This window comes from Eretmochelys imbricata, chromosome 8 (assembly GCF_965152235.1).
Source record: "Eretmochelys imbricata isolate rEreImb1 chromosome 8, rEreImb1.hap1, whole genome shotgun sequence".
In the NCBI taxonomy this organism is placed as follows: domain Eukaryota; kingdom Metazoa; phylum Chordata; order Testudines; family Cheloniidae; genus Eretmochelys; species Eretmochelys imbricata.
This window is the reverse complement of record NC_135579.1, coordinates 36,002,346-36,021,014: the sequence shown is the minus strand read 5'-3', so window position 1 is coordinate 36,021,014 and position 18,669 is coordinate 36,002,346. Positions and strand designations below refer to the sequence as shown.

Sequence of the window (18,669 nt, the reverse complement as noted above, 5' to 3'; positions counted from 1 at the left end):
AGTACTGTAGAGTAGTGTTCCACTTTACAGTATTTCTTGTGACATACAGCAAACTGTAATTTCCTAAATTTGCTCTAAGCATTGTGGTACATCAGATGTCCATTACTGTGTGCCATGTTTGGTTTTCTTCATGCTGAAAGTGAATAAACAGTTTCACAACTAGTGTACTGTACAATGTGTCATTGCTCTGGGCTCATTTTTTTATGTATCCCCCCTGAAAAAAAGTTGCTTATTGGCAACTTCCAGATAATAGCAGCTTTTAACTGGGAACCGAGAGGTTGCTATTAAGCAGAATCCATTGGGTCTCTTAGGGCCCAGCCTATCCCCTTCTGAAATCAAGGGGATTCCTACCCAAAGTGAGGGGTCTTCATGTTAACAGCACTGTAAATATATGTTTGATCCTCTCAGAACAGATATGATTTGGACTCACACTCTGTGCTGGTTTTATGCATTTGAACCAAAATTCATTCCCATGTACTACATAAGTCCTCAATGTAGGGCTTTAGTGGGTCTTCAGTGGTACATACACCTGAATTTCACCCTTTCTATACACACCACTTAATTTATTCAACAATTTATTTCCTATGTGATAACCGGGATATAGGGAGAAAAGTAAAGGGCAGAACATTTACTTCTATTTGGTACAGATCTGGATTACAGGAAGTATGTTCTCATAAAAAGAACAAACTTGTATGCCCTTTTCATTGTCCTTTCTCTTTTACCTCCTCTGTCTCTTATTCATCTGAATTCAACAACAACATTGTAACACTTTAAATTCCACAGTCATCACGCATCTACCCTTTGGTGATATGATAACTGCGGACCGTTTAATTGTAGGGTAATTACTGTGGCATGTTGTGGCCGGGTAATTACAGGGAGTTAGTGGTTTATCATAATGACAGGGTTATTTCTCAGTCTTGAACTACAGTGCAGGTTATACATTGGGACCTACTAAGGTTAATTACATAGTAATCACAGGAGCCTGCTAATACACTGCCATTTGCAGGATATTTCAGTACCAGCAAAAACCTGCTATGTTCTTTTTATTAATAAGGTACTGAGCAAGCTAAATTGCTATGCAATTAATGAAAAGTTATGGGCCAATTGCACCCTGGGATTTGAAGTATTATCCATCATTCCATTCTCTTCAGCGCATCATCTCCTTTCCTCATGTTTCTAGGGGGAGAGCATGGATTGTTCTCCAGACTTTTTGGAGCAAAGTTGAACCCTTGTGAAATGAGAATTGACTTTATTATCAAGAATTTTATATGCTTGCCCTCAGATTTTTTCCATCTGGTTTTCTTTCTCAGACCCGTTGGGCTGTGGAGGCCAGTTCCACTCAGCTGCTTTGAACCCAAAGCTGCTTTGAAGAGGATAGTTTATGAGAGCACTGACCACCTGGCCTTTGCTTTTTAGGCACTCGGGGGGCTAGGGGAGCTACGGCAAAGATACCTTCCCAGAAGTCTACAGTTCCGTGATGGCCATCTTGTCTTGAATTGTTAGTCACATGGAGATGCTTGCCTGACATTTTTAAAGCAAAATGTGACCAGAAAATCAACAGGGATTGTATAACCATAGGTCTGCCATTCTTATACCCATCCCAGCTGCAGAGAAAATACACAGCAAAGCTCATCTGTGATGTCACAATAGACAAAGAAAGTGCTTCCAACAGTAGTTTTCCAGCCAACGCTATTTTAGCATATTATTGTTTTAGTTAAAGGAATAATCTCTCAATTTAAAAACATACTCTGAACGAACGCCTTTCCTTACCCAAGGTTTTGCTAATGACACCACAAGGCAGTGATAGCACTTACAATCAAATTAATTCTTTGCTATTTGTATGATTTATATTCCATGGGTGAGATTCATCCCTGGGTAGGAGGCCAGCCTAAGGCATATGAGTTACTTAATTCTAAGGAGTGAAGTGTTGACCCAATGATGAATATTTCTGAACTGTGGCAGTCAGGGCTTGTCTACACGGGCAATTTACAGTGCTGCAACTTTCTCACTCAGGGGTGTGAAAAAACACACCCCTGAGCGGAGCACGTTTCAGCGCTGTAAAGTGCCAGTGTAGACAGTGCACTTCTAAACCTACTTGTCATACAAAATCTGTCCAATGTATCTTGGGATCAGCATGTGATGGGTGTGGAATTGTCCTCACGCTGGTTTTGGTTGGAAGTACAGATCAGGGCCATGCATCATCTTCCAGCTGTTTGATTCAGTAAGGTTTGCTCTTTTTTGGAACACGTTCACTTGCATCCCATATTTCATGGCAGTTTCCTCCAATTTTTCTGCTCTGGAGCATCATGGAAGGTAGACACATAAATTTTAAACGCTAGCATTCCTTCTTCACATCTGTTCACTGCCCTTTCCCATTGTGGCTCCAATGTGGGGGAGAGGCCCGGCCCATCCACACTTGATTCAGATCATCACTTACCAGTGCCATCATCTCCCATGTATATCAGCACTGCTCAGGCTAGTGTATTCACTGTCTGACACAGCTGCAGCAATATAAGCTTGTGTAGAGCTTGCTTCCTGTTTCCAGTGACTCCATGGGAACAGAAGCAGGCCCTTAGTGATGTGTATTGTGATACTAGAGTAGTAAGAAAAGACACACTGTCTGATTGTAAAATCACTGGCCTGGGATTGAAGAGAACTGGCCTCTGTTTTTGGGTGTGACATTGACTTGCTGTGTGACCTTTGGCAAGTCACTTAGACCAAAATTTGCAAACTTGGGTGTCTAAAGGCATGCACCTAAATCCATAGTTGGGCACCTAAATATAAGTGGTTTGACTTGAAGAGGTGCTTAGTATCTCTGAAAATGCGGCATTTCGGTTCCAAATATTGACTGACGTGCCTAAGTTTAAGAACTCAACTGTGAAAATTTTGGTCTTCACCTTTTCGAGCTTCAATTTTTCCTTCTATAAAATAAGGGGTTGTGAGGCTTAATTCCTTAAAGTAACTCCTTTAAACTGTGTGTCTGCAAGCTGAGGTGGGAACGAATGCCCTGCAGGTTGAAAAATGGCTGCAAGTGGACTGTAATGCCCAAAGCCCCAGGCTGAGGAGGGCTGTTAGACCCCTTTGTTGCCACCAAAAGAAGAGAACAGGAGAGGGATTTAAAAACTCCAAACCTTTACTTCCCTAACATGCCACAGGGGGAGCTGTTTTCACATACACCCCTCCCACCCCCCTTCAAATTGTCCCCAACTGTGCATATACAGTTTGTCTTGTCTTCCATGGGAGGCTGGTTCACTGGGTACCTTGTTCTCTCCTCACAGCCCTCTTACAGTCCACCCAGCTCTGGAGTAGATTAGGGAAATTACTTAAGAGAAGTCATCATTTTGCAATAAAACGGTGCTTCTTGAAGTCTCTTTCTCAGCACAAGGGAATACTGCTTTTCTGCTCAATCTGCATGGAATTACACCAAGCGTGAATTGAGTCTCAGTGGTGGGATTTTTCAAGAGTCTAGGGGAGTTAGGTACCCAACTGCCATTGAATTTCAGTGACAGTTGGTTTCTAAGGGCCAGATTTTCAAAGGCACTTAGATGCCTAAAGATGCTGGAATGTACAAAAGCATCCAAGTGTGGTACATGTCTAAGTCCTAGTGCTTAGGCCTTTTGGAAAAAAACACCTATCTGCATCTTTAGGCACCTAAATATCTTTAAGATCCCAGCCCTCATGTGCCCATATGCTTTATTAAGTCCTGTACTGGTGCTGCTGCTTCAGTGATTTTCTGTGAGGAGGCTTAACTCGTAGAGTGATTTGATGTTGGCCGATAGCAGAGCTGGAGCAGTAAGAGCAGCAGCCAACTTGGATGCATTAAACTGAAAAAACTTCCCTCAGTTTTTACGCTGTCTGTCCCTCTCTCTCTATATATATATCAACCTTTTACTTTCATTCTGAATGTTGTTGGGCAGCTCGGGGTTGAAATTATTTTTATTTTAAGATCAACTTTTCCCTGTTGTTGTATTTCCTGCAATGTGATCAACACAAAAAAGTATGAGAGCCAGGAAATGTGGCCCCAAATCCTTCACCGAATATGAAATTAGTTCAGATGGCTCAGATACAAGGTTTTTGCCATAAATGTGCAGTGCCTTCAGTCGCCCTCTCTGAGATTGTGTTAACAAATGCCTAGCTGGTGAATGCATATTGGTGTGGAACACTGTTGACCATGTGCCAGTAGAAAGGTAATGGTATAAAGATACTTTAGATCAGCTGATTCTGTCTCAGCTAACTGGACTGTGTTTGACTATCCAAGGATGTAGTACCTGTGCATTTGTATAGTACATATCGCAAAAACATAGCTATGTGAATGCCTAGTTAATGTTAAACATTTAAATTGAAAAAAGCCAGGAAATGTTTGTTTGGTAGCAATATTAACTCAAGCATATATAGTAGGCCACAGTGAAAATGTACTTATGGCTCATGGTATTAATTCACCGGTATAAATTCTAAGTATGGAGAATGCCAAAAACACTGCAGAAGTATGAAATACCAGACTACAGTAGATGTTTTTTTAATGATGACTACTGTGTTTGGTATAATAAATTAGGTATTAAAGCCAGAATTTTCAGAAAGGTTCAGCCACCACAATTAGGACCAGATTTTCAAAAGAGCTCCAAACCCAACATCTGGCTATAATTGTCACCGTGGGATCTTCTGAATGCTGAATACTTTTGAAAATAGAAAAGGAGTACTTGTGGCACCTTAGAGACTAACCAATTTATTTGAGCATGAGCTTTCGTGAGCTACAGCTCACTTCATCGGATGCATACCGTGGAAACTGCAGCAGACATTATATACACACAGAGATCATGAAACAATACCTCCTCCCACCCCACTGTCCTGCTGGTAATAGCTTATCTAAAGTGATCATCAAGTTGGGCCATTTCCAGCACAAATCCAGGTTTTCTCACCCTCCACCCCCCCCACACACAAACTCACTCTCCTGCTGGTAATAGCCCATCCAAAGTGACAACTCTCTTCACAATTTTGAAAATATGGCTCCAACTGTGGATGCTCAGCCAATGAAAATCTGGCAGTGCGTCCTTTTGAATAACCTGGGCCTATGTACCCTAAGTAGTTATCAAAATGATTATATGTGTAATATAGGCAAATTATTGGTGTTATGAGAACTATGCATTTCCTACGTTTAAATATACAAGTTTCAGAGTAACAGCTGTGTTAGTCTGTATTCGCAAAAAGAAAAGGAGTACTTGTGGCACCTTAGAGACTAACCAATTTATTTGAGCATAAGCTTTCGTGAGCTACAGCTCACTTCATCGGATGCATACTGTGGAAAGTTTAGAAGATCTTATTATATACACACAAAGCATGAAAAAAATACCTCCTCCCACCCCACTCTGCTGCTGGCAATAGCTTATCTAAAGTGATCACTCTCCTTACAATGTGTATGATAATTAAGTTGGGCCATTTCCAGCACAAATCCAGGTTTTCTCACCCCCCCACCCCCCACTCAGAGTAACAGTCGTGTTAGTCTGTATTCGCAAAAAGAAACCTGGATTTGTGTTGGAAATGGCCCACCTTGATTATCATACACATTGTAAGGAGAGTGGTCACTTTAGATAAGCTATTACCAGCAGGAGAGTGAGTTTGTGTGTGTGTGGGGGGGGGGGTAAGAAAACCTGGATTTGTGCTGGAAATGGCCCAACTTGATTATCATACACATTGTAAGGAGAGTGATCACTTTAGATAAGCTATTACCAGCAGGAGAGTGGGGTGGGAGGAGGTATTTTTTTCATGCTTTGTGTGTATATAATAAGATCTTCTAAACTTTCCACAGTATGCATCCGATGAAGTAAATATACAAGCTTAATGCTACCTTAACAGATATATATATAAAAAATTTTATCCAAGGGCTAAAATGCAAAGTGCCTAAGTGACTAAGCCCCAGATATTTAAAGACATTTAGGCATCTACGGATGCCAATAGGTGCCTAATGGGATTTACTGACTTGTTTAAGTAGGTTAGGTACCTAAATCTTATTGATATCAAAAAGATTTGAGTGCCTAACATGCTTAAGAACTCTTGAAATCCCACCAGGTGCATAGGTGCATCTTTAGATGTCTAAATACCTTTGAAAATCTGGCTCTTAGTCTCACATGCACGGACTTTCCAATGTGACCGGTGGTTCTTGACCCCTTGCTTTGCCTCAGATCTTTCCCCTTCCCCATCCCACCCCACCCCTTCCCCCAAGGCCCCGCCCCTGCTCTGCCTCTCCCCGCCCCCACCCCAGCCCTTCTCCCAAGCCCTTGCCCCCACTCTGCCTCTTCGTGCCACCGCTCCACCTCCACCCCACCTCTTCCCGCCCTGTTCCGCCTCCTCCACTGAGCACGCCGCACCCTCGCTCCTCTCCCAAATGACACACCATAAAATATAAATATGTATATATAACGTGGGTAGGTGGGTGTGTACACCACATACGTGGAGGTGTTACCCATGGGATAAATAGCAGAACCACATGATAAATTGCAAAGCCGTAAGGTAAATATTTTTCATGCACATTGTTGCACTTCGATTGCTCTCTGCCTGGTAATTCTTTTTCAGGTGCATATTGTAACATTCTGACCCCCTGAGCAACTTCAAACATACACCTCTTTTATTTAAAAGAATTCCACCTGCCCTTGAAATGTTTCCTCCTTTGCTGTGGTATTTCTGTGCAGATGTACACCTGTCTGAGGCCAAGGACGGGGGAAATTCCACATTTAAGAAAGTAGGGAATGATTCCCAGGCAGTTTAATTTATTTATAGGCGGCACAGGTAATGATGCCTGTAGTTAAAGTTGCTTATAACTTGCTATTATAACACCCTGTTTTCACAAAAAGAAAAGGAGTACTTGTGGCACCTTAGAGACTAACCAATTTATTTGAGCATAAGCTTTCGTGAGCTACAGCTCACTTCATCGGTATCCGATGAAGTGAGCTGTAGCTCACGAAAGCTTATGCTCAAATAAATTGGTTAGTTTCTAAGGTGCCACAAGTACTCCTTTTCTTTTTGTGAATACAGACTAACACGGCTGTTACTCTGAACCCTGTTTTCAGTTGCTTTTATCTTTACCACACTGAAACGTGAAGCCATTTATATACATATAAAGAGCTGGCTGAGAAATAAAAATAGTTCACAAAAATTTCAAGAACTTCCAAGATGGTTTCATTCCTTTACTTTTTGAAACAGGTTGATTTTCATTTTGTGTAATTTTCTACTGAAATTTCTTAAATCAACATGTATCAATTTACGAATGGAAAATTTTTGGTTTTTAAACATTCCACTGTCGGACTAAACTGACCAATCGTAACTGATAATGAAGAAGAAAACCCCTGGCACAAAACCAAAACCTCAAGATCAAACCCAGTAAATGAAAGTGGATACACAAAATCTGAAATGACAAGTGAAATTTTTTTGCTAAAATTTCTGTAAACTGGGGAAATATTGTGAAAATATTTTAAATCACATCCATCTGAAGCTGCTCAGACGTTTGGAAGGTTAGAATAAGTCATGTGGGGAGATGAATTACTGGGCAAGCAACTGATGCATTTATCAGATGGCTCCATAACTTAGCACATTACCTTCATATATATATATTTTAAAAAATCAATTGACAAGATAAAAAAACTGAAATAAAGTAAATCTAGAACCAGGGTTTACATGATAAACAAAAGGTTCAGAAGAATACGTTAGTTGGGTCTGTTTTTCTCCTGCTCTTCAACCTTGTGTTGTCATTCATATCTGTGCAAAGTAGTTGTGAAATACTACGAGATGGCAGCGTTTTGCACTCTTTTTGCCGGGTATGAACAGTGACTCAAAATGCAAAGCAGGGAAGAATCAGGCTCTGTGGTAAGGAAATGGCAAAATACTCAAAAATGGAGTATAAAAGAGGAACCTGCTTTAGATGAGACTATTACTGTAGTCCATAAGGGTTAGTGCTAATCCCCCAAAGTTCAGTACAGTTGCAGAGAAAAACTTGTCTTTCTCTACGACAAAAGTGGTTACTGTGGAAACTGGAGCATAATAACATTCACGTCCACAAATTAGGAATGGTCATGTTTTGTGTATGGTGGCCTCTGCTTTATATGCAATGAGGTATATTCAGGGTCTGAATGTTCATGCAGGCAAAACTGCTGTTAATGCAGATAGGTGTTTTCCTGTATAATGCTGCATCATCAACACCCGTTGGGTGTGATGATATACAAAAATTCTCAGCTATGTTGAATATATTCAGCTTAACTGCATTGTTGGTCCATTAAGTAAACTGGTATTTCTCTCAGCAATAGCTCTCCAACATAAATTGCTTCCTTATTTTTAACTAATTTGAAGTTTCAATTGTATACGATCAGATTTTTGTTTAATTCAGCACTACTCCTGTTCTTTCTAATGAAAGCAAGGTCACAGTGTATGTCAAAGGTGGAAGAGTATAAACGTCAAAGAAACTTTGAGAACAATTCTGATTTTTAGATTCACAGAGATTGTTGTCTTGCACAAGCAGCTACATATTTGCATAATTAATTACATATAGTACGTACACAATGAACTACACCCCTGTAAGAACTACTATAGCCAATAGACGTGCACAGTCAACATGCATGTCAGTGGATTTTAAAAGCCGTGCTGCAGGATGTACCTGTGTATCTGAGATCAGACTTCAGACTATGTGCACAGAAGTCTCCTCATTAATTAAGGATAATAGATTGTATCTTTTTGCTTGGTACTGTTTGAAGGCCTGCACATCCAGAACGGCTTGTGAAATTGACTAGTGCCTACCCCGGGCGTGCAAGTACAGGAAACCATTTTACGAGATCATTGCAGCAGCTATGTATGCTGGCCTTTCTGGTGTCAGGATATGTCTCTCAACTGTGTATGTTTATTCCAACTAAAAGCTGAATTCCATCTCAGGCACTAACAGACATGTCTCATCTCTAGAGAATTCATGATTAACTACCATTGCTATCTCTTTGAACATTTCTTTACATGGAACAATACCTCTTGTGGGAATTAAAAACATATTAATGCAAACGTTGTATTCCTAGTTACTGCTACTGAGACAATGAATAGGAAAAGCTAACCTGCTTTAACCACGCAGTGTGTATATATTTTGTATATTTAGAAATCTCTGACAGACCTTTTTTTCTTTTTTTCTTTCTCTTCCTTGTCCTCTTTCTGCATTGGCAGAGCATCTTGGATTTGAATTAAAGGGTATGGAACAACCATTCATTTGTTAATCAGAAGCCATTAAAAGCTGCCCACAGTCCTTAACATTATGGCTTTAATGGGATGATTAAAAAATCAGCTGTTCTGCTCTTTTTACTGGTACCCAGAAAGATATTTGGATCAAAAAAACCCAAATGTGAACCTATAAAAACACACATGTATTTGTAGCAGCACGTTTTTCTTTGTCATGACAAGAAGCACGATGTGCAAGGCATTACTGGAATACTAATTTGCTATATGTCTCCTCACTGCAAATGTTTTTTCTGTATTTAACTTGAAGAGCTGGGGTTTGTGTAAGTTTGAAAGGTAACCAGCAAATGTAGCTTGGTAACGGACAAATATTCTGGTAACAGAAAGTCTAGAATTTTGGCCACTGGGGAACAAGAAGGGCAGTCGGGGATTGGAGTCAGAGTCATGCTTTTCTCACAAAACGTGCGTGGTTTGAAAGAAGTTGGTTTCAAAAGGTAAATCAATTAAAGTCAGCTGAAATATTCTGGAAGCGTAGTGAAGTCAATTGGGGAGTGTCTTGCCATTGACTTCACTGGGCGTTGATCCAGATCAAGGAATATAGGCTAACATTTTCAAAAGCACCTTAGGCCCAGACCCTCAAAGGTATTAAAGGATCTGAGTCTTAGGGACTTAGATGCTTTTGAAAATTTTACCATTCGATAATTTTAGGAACAGGAAAACCCCATTTGGCGAAACACATGGCTCCTTTCTAGATGATCATAATCCCACTTTTTTGTCCTGCATCCCCCTTAACTCTCTCTCCAGAAGTACAGTGCAGGGGTCTCTTGAGTTCACATTTTGTGCTGCAGTCATCTTCCCTTGTACTGCGTCCCCTCTCATTTGTTTTCTGTGTGTGGCATAGTTCTGGCAGAGTTCTCTATTTACTCTCTAATTTTTACATTGCCATTTGGTTTTAAAACACTTACTCAGTGTGCAAAACCATAAAGAGCCAAGGCCCACCCTCCTTATTCAGGGCTATGCCATGTTTCTGTATTGAAGGAGCTGGCATAAAAATGAATGGCATCATATTGCCCCAAGTTCTTACTCAGTCAGAACTCCCAGTGCAGTTTTGGTTGGTTAAGACAGCAGGATTTGGCCTGGTGACTATGCTGATGCCTCTTGGCAAACCTCTCTCACATTCCTCCAGGGGCCATATTCTTCTCACAGTTGCACCCATGTAACCACTTTGGCTTCAGTGGGGTTATGCGTGGGTAACTGAGAGCAGAATTTGGTTTAAATTTCCAGTAAAAGCTACCTCCATTCTGTAAACATTTCCTTTATCGCTTCCTGCAGATCCCTGAGATCTGCTATTGCCTTGTGTTGTATCATTTCTAGGTGAATGCCTTCCTTTGTGCAATATGGTGCCCAGCTGTGCACACAGAGATCCACAGGGGATCTGATAAGTGCCCTGAACTGTTTTTCTCTCTGCTTATATATCTTTAGTCCAGATTCAGTGCAGCCAGAGAGATATGTTAGCTCAGTATAGCAGAGAGTAGACCTATGTGGTTAAGACACTTTAATTCCATTTGATGGGCTCACTGGGGCATGAGCCACACACCTCTGGGGTCCGGGGGCTAAAGTCTTCTCTCAGCTATCTGGTGCAAATCACTAGACACTAGCATAATGAGAGTGGGCTTTGTCTCCTGGGGACCCAAATCCTTTCTTCCCCAGGGTCCCGTCCTAGGTGTTCCCAACTCCCACTGGTTTGAATGGAAATGGTGGAGCTGGGTATCTTGCGCGAGAGGGTCAGCACCCATTAAGATTGGGCTCCAAGTGCAAAGGGGTTTGGTGGTTTCAGCACATCCCCCAATGGATATTTGTCCACCTTTCCAAACTGCCACAACACTGAGCAGAATTCGGCACAGGTAGTAGCCTCTGCTCCAGAGTAGGCCAGAAGCAGCCTGCCAGGACTGAGTCACATCCTCCCAGCAGGCAATTCTGTGCTACAGAAAGTGACTTGATTTTGGAGAAGGAATTATAGAGAAACTGGTGCTGCTATTACAAATACACTTTTAAATAACATTTAGAATTGAGGATTTTTGACATCCCTTTTTAGTTTACTTCTGTCTTGTTTTCTTTGTCCATTCCAAGTGTCATTATTAGGCAATAAACATTACTATGCTGGATCTTTAGCTGTCTTCTCTACTTCATCCATTCTTCACTGCCCATGTGTTTGCTATAGTACCCATGGCTGTAACTGTGACTGTGTCTGAATTACTTGACATTAAATGATTTATCCATAATGTCATTGCTTTAGAATGATGATGAGGACTATTATTTATTATTCGTATGGCATCATAGGTGTGCATGGCATTTTAGAGACAAAAATTGACTGGCCCTACCACAAAGATCTTATAATATAAATTAAACATAAAATTGTTGTATATTTTTACATTATTTTCTTTCTGTCACTGTCCCAGTGAGCTTACGTAACATGAAGGGATTATGTTATCAGCCATCAATTTAATGAGACTTCATGGAACCAACCTAGATTATTTTCAACAGTCATGCATTGAATTGTGCTGCACAGTGGGGGTGGGATTTGATCCAGAGGAAAAAGGGTTGCAGTATAGATGAAAGCTGTGGGGAAAAAACTAACTCATTTGCCTCTCCCACCACTATCCCTCCTTTTTTCCATTAAATAAAAGGCAGGGTTTGCATCTGAAAAAATTAACATTTTTTCAGCAAAAATTGTGAATAGTGAAAATTCTCTATGAAAATATCATTTTCCCTGGTCTCAAGGTAGAATCGGATCACTTCCCCCTTCCTTCCCATCTGCTATGAACAAATATGTTCACCCAGCAGAAAAAAATCTTGAACAGATTCATCCACAAGCAATAAAAATCACATCTAGCGGCTTTGGCAAATTTGTATTAAATCTCTCAAAACGCAGGCTTGGCCTTTACACATGCAATACTCCACATCAGTGATCAAATGGAGAACAGATTGCTTGCTGTTTGTATGGAATTCATAACACCAACTGTGAAAAAGAGACTGTCAGAACTTTCTGAGCTGCTACCAAAAGTATCTTGTTAAGCCAGCCATGATTTTTTAGATCTGACTAAAATCTAAATGAATTTGCTGTTTATATATTCCAGGAAAAACTGTTCTTTTCAAAATTAAATGCTAAAAATGTGATTACGTCAACTAAAATTGGTTCACAAAATCCACCGAAGGGAGGTTCATGTTGCATTTCTGAGACTGAGGTAGCCGGTCCTGACAGCTCAAAAGAGTAATGTTTCCTATTTGTGAGGTGAGCAATGCCTGAGGCCTGTAGAGCACTGCTCACCTCAGCAAAATAAAATCATGCTTCTTGCCTATATTAGCTATCCCTGTTGTTTTTATGCTGGTGCCACCAGTTGTGGCAGTATAGTAGCTCCTCCTTCATCATTAGTCACACTGGAGTTATAGACACTGACAATGAAAATCTCCCAATCTTTGGTCCCCTCCAGTCAGGTCATGGCCCCTCTTGTATTTCTCAAGTCTGATGACTTCCCAAGGTGGAATGTACATTTTCATTAATGATTCCAACCACAACATGATTGACCTGGAGAACTTGGAACATTTGACCAAGTGAAAGGGGCTATACTGATGAAATCCAGGCGTGTAAATATGCGGCTTTCCCTTTCCGTGCTTCTACCAGAACAGAATATGCACAGTATTCCCCATCAGGCAAAAATACAGGGAAGGGGAAAGCAAAAAAGCTGAGCTAAACAACCCAAAAAACTCCAAATGTGAGTTCTTCCCAAAAGAGGACATATGATGATTTGACGTAATGGGGAGGCCAGAGAACATCAGATCAGACCGCATGCTCCAACAACAAATCGTCTGTATGAGTCTGCATTACAACTGAAAAAAAATCACCTCTGTGCAGAGTCAGCACAGGACCTCAGCACCATTTAGGTCCCACCTTAACCCCTTAGAGCTAGTGCAGAAGGTTTGCGCTGGCCTTCTGCACAGGGGTAAATTTTATCCCAGTTGAGGAGGAACTTGATTAACTGCTTCTCAGAGGACATGCTACCCTAACCCAGTATCAGCCAAGGAAAGCACATGGAGGCACCAAAGCTTGGGAGATTCTTGATGTCATCGTCTCTAATGAATGTTGAAGGAAGATGCCTGTAGTGGTGGCACTAGGATGCAGAAAGGACAGAATAGGTAAGAAATTCTCTATTCCTGTCATCTGTAATAATGACTATGCTAAAAGTCTCCTCTCTTGCCTGCAGTGTGAATATCTGTGTGTGCTGCATTCATTCCCTCCCCAGAACCCGTGTTCAGTTCAGCGGAAGTTTGACATGCAGGACATGTGCAGCCTGCGTCATAGAGGTTCACAGTGCAGAGCGGAGTGACTGGAGATTCCCCCCACCCCTTTTTGGATCACTGCTTTAGAACAAATGTTCACAGTGTGCAAAATGAAAAATTTCTGATTTATTTTTGCACGTTGATAAAAAGAAACAAAACCAGGTGGATTTTGACACTCTCTGGCTTCTCAATTAACTACTGCTGTTTTTCTCCTATTTAGACCCTCAGAAAGAGAATCATTTTTTCTATATTAGATACTTCCAAAAGTGGTGGGCTAAGACAGGCTCAAATCCCAAATTATTTTCTCTTTGCTTTTTATAAAATACTTTTTATCCTAATACCAAGGCATGACTCTAGCATTCCTAGCACCTGATGCCATTCTTACTTTCCTTCTGGTTTTACCTCCTATACCTTTGCAGTTGCTGGGGAATACCAGGTATAGTGTAGTGAGGACACTTAGTGTCTCCTGGTGGAACATTCCACCCTAGCAACTTCAGCAGGGTTTTTCTTGCCTAATTTCTATGAGAAATTTTCTAGAGAATGCTAATTAAGGGACAAACCCCAACAACCCAGAATGCTGTATAAATAATACATGCTACTGGGACATATTGACTTATTCATGGTACAAGTCTTTTTTTGGTTCTTTCTCCCATCGGGTTCACAAGATGATATAATGGACCAAATTCTTCTCTCAGTTATGCAGTTAGAAATCCAGTTACTCCACTGATTTCAGTGGATCTGCACCCAAGTAACTGAGGGCATACCTTGGCCTACTGTATTCATACAAGAAGAATAAATGCCCCTAGCCATGTGATTGGTTGAGGATATTTGGGTTGAACTGATTTGAGGCAGTCTGAATCTTAGCTTTTCCCCTGACTCCATTCTGAACAGTTTTACGGACCTGATCAGTTTGGATAAATTACTTCTCTCTAAAAGTGTACTGTTAATCTGTTGCAAGTGACTGATTTCGTTGGCGCTGAAAAGTCTTCCATTACAAATAACTATGTATCTCTCCTGCTTGTTACAGCCATATCTTAATAGAAACAACAGATCACTGGTGAAGTTCAGTTTAATTTCACAAGTGTATGTGAATTGTACAGTGTGGTTGAGACCGTGCAGTGTCCCATGATACAACTCATTCCTGGAACACAATTGCCAAGAGGATTAACATCTGTGTTACTGTCTGGGTTGAAAAATTAATTAGATTACTTCCCAGGATTTCTTTTAAAAAATCCACTGCTGTTATAGGTTTTTGGATTTTCAATACTCTGTCCCCTCCCTGTCTTCCAACCACCTCTCCTCCATGCCCACCCAACCTTTGATTATTTGAAAGTTTTTCCTTTCAGCACCTGTATGCTTTTGTGTATCAGATGTTGTGGTTTCTGGAATAACTCTAGGGCCCAGAGCATGCAGTTGTTGCAAGAAAAAAAGTAGTCCTCAGTCCAGCAGGGAGAGTAGAGATATGCTGGACCTTGTGATGGGGCCATCAAAGGATCAGTGTATATATGTGTGAGAATGGGTGTGACAATCGGAGTCCAGACACCCCAAAGAGAGGACAGAGGTTCTGAACCCCAAAGAATAAGCAATTGAATCAACTGGTTGTATCTGATGTTACTGTGTATAAAAATGTATTGTGTCAGGTCTTTTATGAAAGCCTGTAATGTTCTGGCAGTATTCTGTAATATTTTTATCCTCACCAGGTCTCTGTTGTGTGTGGAGTGTGTGTGGCAAAGTGAACTGAAAGCTGGGGGCTGGTTTCACTCCATTGGGGGTGACAAACTAGAGGTGGAAAATCCAAATGTTGGGTAGTTAAGAACTTGGGGGAGACAGATTTGGGGGGACTTGGCACTGGAAGGGCTGTTGAGGTCACCCTGCCAGGGGTTACTGGGCCGGTGGAAGCCAGGGTGAAGACTTACGCTCATAGGCTGGCTACTGCTGTCAGAGCTCTGAGCCATGGCAGCCTAGGGTTAGGCCCCCAGGTTACAGGGCAGGTGGTGACAGAACTCCTTACTGGTCTGGGTGGTGCCCAAAACATTGCAGTGGCATAGCTGGCAGGATTTGAATCTGTGTGGAGAATCTCCCAGCAGCCAGCCTACAAGCATAAAGGTGACCTCAACATCCCCTTCCGGTCCCAAGTCCCACCAAATTCAATCTCAGGCTCTACATGTCTGTAATAGCTAAATTCCCTTTTCTAATACAAGTTACCTATTGCCACTGAACAGTTTCCAAGCATGCTCTCTGTCCAAGACGTGCACTTCACTTCGATGCTGGTCCTGAGTTTTTGGGTGTCCTTCACTTCAAAAGCCCTCTCTTTTAAGGGTTTGCAGTTTTTTTGTCTTTCTCTCAGACTGTGGTGATTCATGAAGGAGGAATTCCTTCTCTCCTAGGCAGGGTCTACATTAAAAAATTAAGTGGACCCAGCTATGTAGCTCAGAGGTGTGAAAAATCCACACCCCAAGCTACGTAGTTAAGCTGACCTAGCCCCCAGTGTAGACAGCGGTAGGTCAATGCAAGAATTCTTCCATTGACCTAGTTACCACACCTTGGGAAGGTGGGTTAGCTACAGTGACCGGAGAACCCCTCCCATTATTGCTAGGGTGACCAGATAGCAAGTGTGAAAAATCAGGATGCAGGTGGGAGGTAATAGGCACCTATATAAGACAAACCCCCAAATATCGGGAATGTCCCTATAAAATTGCGACATCTGGTCACCCTCGTCATTGCAGGGGGTAGTTACACTGAAGCAGTACAGCTGTCCCACTGTAGTGGTTTAAGTGTAGACTTAGCAGTTTTCCAAGACTGGGGTTTGGTGGTTTTTTTAATTTTAAGTTGTTTCAGTGTTTTCCCTCCATGCTAATGTTCCACCATTGTCTCTTCCTGGCTGTACAATGGATGGGTACTTGAAGTAAGTTCTGTGTAAACAACTGGTTTAGGAGGAGCCGTCCCTGTTCTGTGCTTGACTAGTATGCTCATGACCAGAACTACAATTTCTAGATACATAATTACATACATTTCTAATCCCATTCTGTCTATGTATCTCCTAAGGACCATCAAGTTAGAACATTACAAGCTTTCATAAAAGACCTGACTTGGCATATTTGTATACACAATAACATTGTATACAACCAGTTGGTTCAGCTGCTTATTCTTTGGGGTTCAGACCCTCCGTTCTCCCCTTGGAGTGTCTGGACCCTGATTGTCTCAGTGGGTATCGTCAGGGTCCTGTTTATTGGATTACCAAGGCACCTGGGGAATCTGCTGGAAAGGAAAGAGAAGAGTTGTGAGGCTATTAGAGATCATGACTAGAGGTCACAGAGCTGTTATGGGGAGGAGAGGGGACAATGATAAGTTTGCTGGGGTGCACAAGGGAGGCATTACTGAGCAGAAGGAGGAAACCAAGAGAAGAGGAGGAGAGAATGGTAGGAGATTTCAATGTGTTTGGGGAGGTTTGGGATAATCATCCAAGCCTTTGGGTGCTTATCAGAACTGGACCACGGAACACTTTGAGATCTGCTGATGACTAGTCTACATCGGTTGGATTCTGCTGCTATTTGTGTGTTCAGAAAACATTATTTTCACTGGAATACATTTTTAATTAGTATATTTTTCTAACCTTTGCAGAAGCTGAAGAGCTCTATCAGAAGAGAGTTTTAACCATCACTGGGATCTGCGTTGCATTGCTTGTGGTTGGAATAGTATGTGTGGTCGCTTACTGTAAAACCAAGTGAGTACCGGCAAACAAGTCAAATCTAACAGCAATATTCAAGCTTTGGGTTCACGCTTCTAGCTATGGCACTTATTGATCTAAGACAATACTCAAAGGAGATGCTGTACTGTGCTTCTCACTTACACCAGAGAAAATGCAAGGTCTAATAGGGCAGGGGAGTGGAAATCAAAACTCTCTCTATGCCTGACCCTGGGTAGAGCTCATAGGTGTACCAGATTGTGCAGAAATTCTGCATTTCAGCTGAATCAACCCCATTTTGCTAAGTCAGGCAATGTCCTGTGGATGAGAGAAGAAGACTCCCTGTAGCATTGGGAAAAATCTATTATGCTGGAACCTAGGTGACCGTGACTTCTGGTCTCATCTCCGCTGATGATTGGTTATATTTCAGTGAATTTCATAACAATTACTGTTGAGCAAGGCTTCATAAGCTTTCCTAGAAGACAATCAAATATAATTCCCTTCATTTTACAAATAAGTTAACTGAGAGATTGCATGAGGTCATTGCAGGCAAAATTGGGACTAGAACACAGGTCTCTAATGTGCAAACCCAAGTCTCATTCAAAACCACACTCCCTTGCCTAATTAATATGCCAGATCTATGTGCCTGGCTGGCCTTCTCTAACCAACCATCGCTCTAACCACTAGCCATACTTCTCTCCCAGAGCCAGCAACAGAACCCAGCATTCCTGATTCCCAGCATTCTGCTGCTGTCTAGAAAATGGTTGTACAACCTGTTAAAAAGTGTGTGTTCACCTCGGTCCCCCTTCAGTTGCTGCTCCTCACAGAATATAACAGTCGCTCCTTTAGCTCAGGTGTAGAGGTCTGAGGGTCCTGGGATCAGACCTCATTGACAGCCCACATAGTGAGTTCTCTTGGTTGCATGCAGCTGAAAGTTGAAGCTATAGGCTGGAAGCTGAACCTAGACAAATTCAGACTGGAAGTGAGGTGTAAAATGTTACCAGTGAAGGTAATCAACCATTGGAACAATTGACCAAGGGTCATGGAGTATTCTCCATCATTGTCAATTTTTAAATCCAGAATGGATATTTTTATAAAAGATCTGCTCTAGGAATTATTTTGGGGAAGTTCTCTGGCCTGTGTTATGTAGACAGTTGGACTAAGATGACCACCATGGTCCATTCTGGAATCTACAAAACTGTGAATTTTCTTTTTTAAAACTACTAGTTTATTTAATTCACAGAGGGAGGAAACATCTTTAAAAAAGGGTTTCACCATTATAACCTGTCTGTTATGGTGTGACGTGCAACAAAACCCAGATGTTCCACATTGCGACCATTTGTCACACATTGGCTTGTATTGCATAGTGGTAGGCTTGAAGGCTGAGAGTTATCACTTCGACTCTGATTTGCTGTGAGGTCGCCATAAGGAACTCATGTAACTTCTCCGTA

General features: G+C 41.5%; 1 protein-coding gene across 1 annotated transcript in view; it reads left to right on the top strand.

The window, feature by feature from the left end:
• Positions 1-18,669, top strand: part of NRG2 (neuregulin 2) — a 321,919-nt gene that overhangs the window by 285,850 nt on the left and 17,400 nt on the right. The window contains exon 7 of the mRNA XM_077824244.1: positions 17,155-17,257. Within this exon, the coding sequence (XP_077680370.1) occupies positions 17,155-17,257 (103 nt within the window). The remainder of the gene's footprint in view (positions 1-17,154; positions 17,258-18,669) is intronic.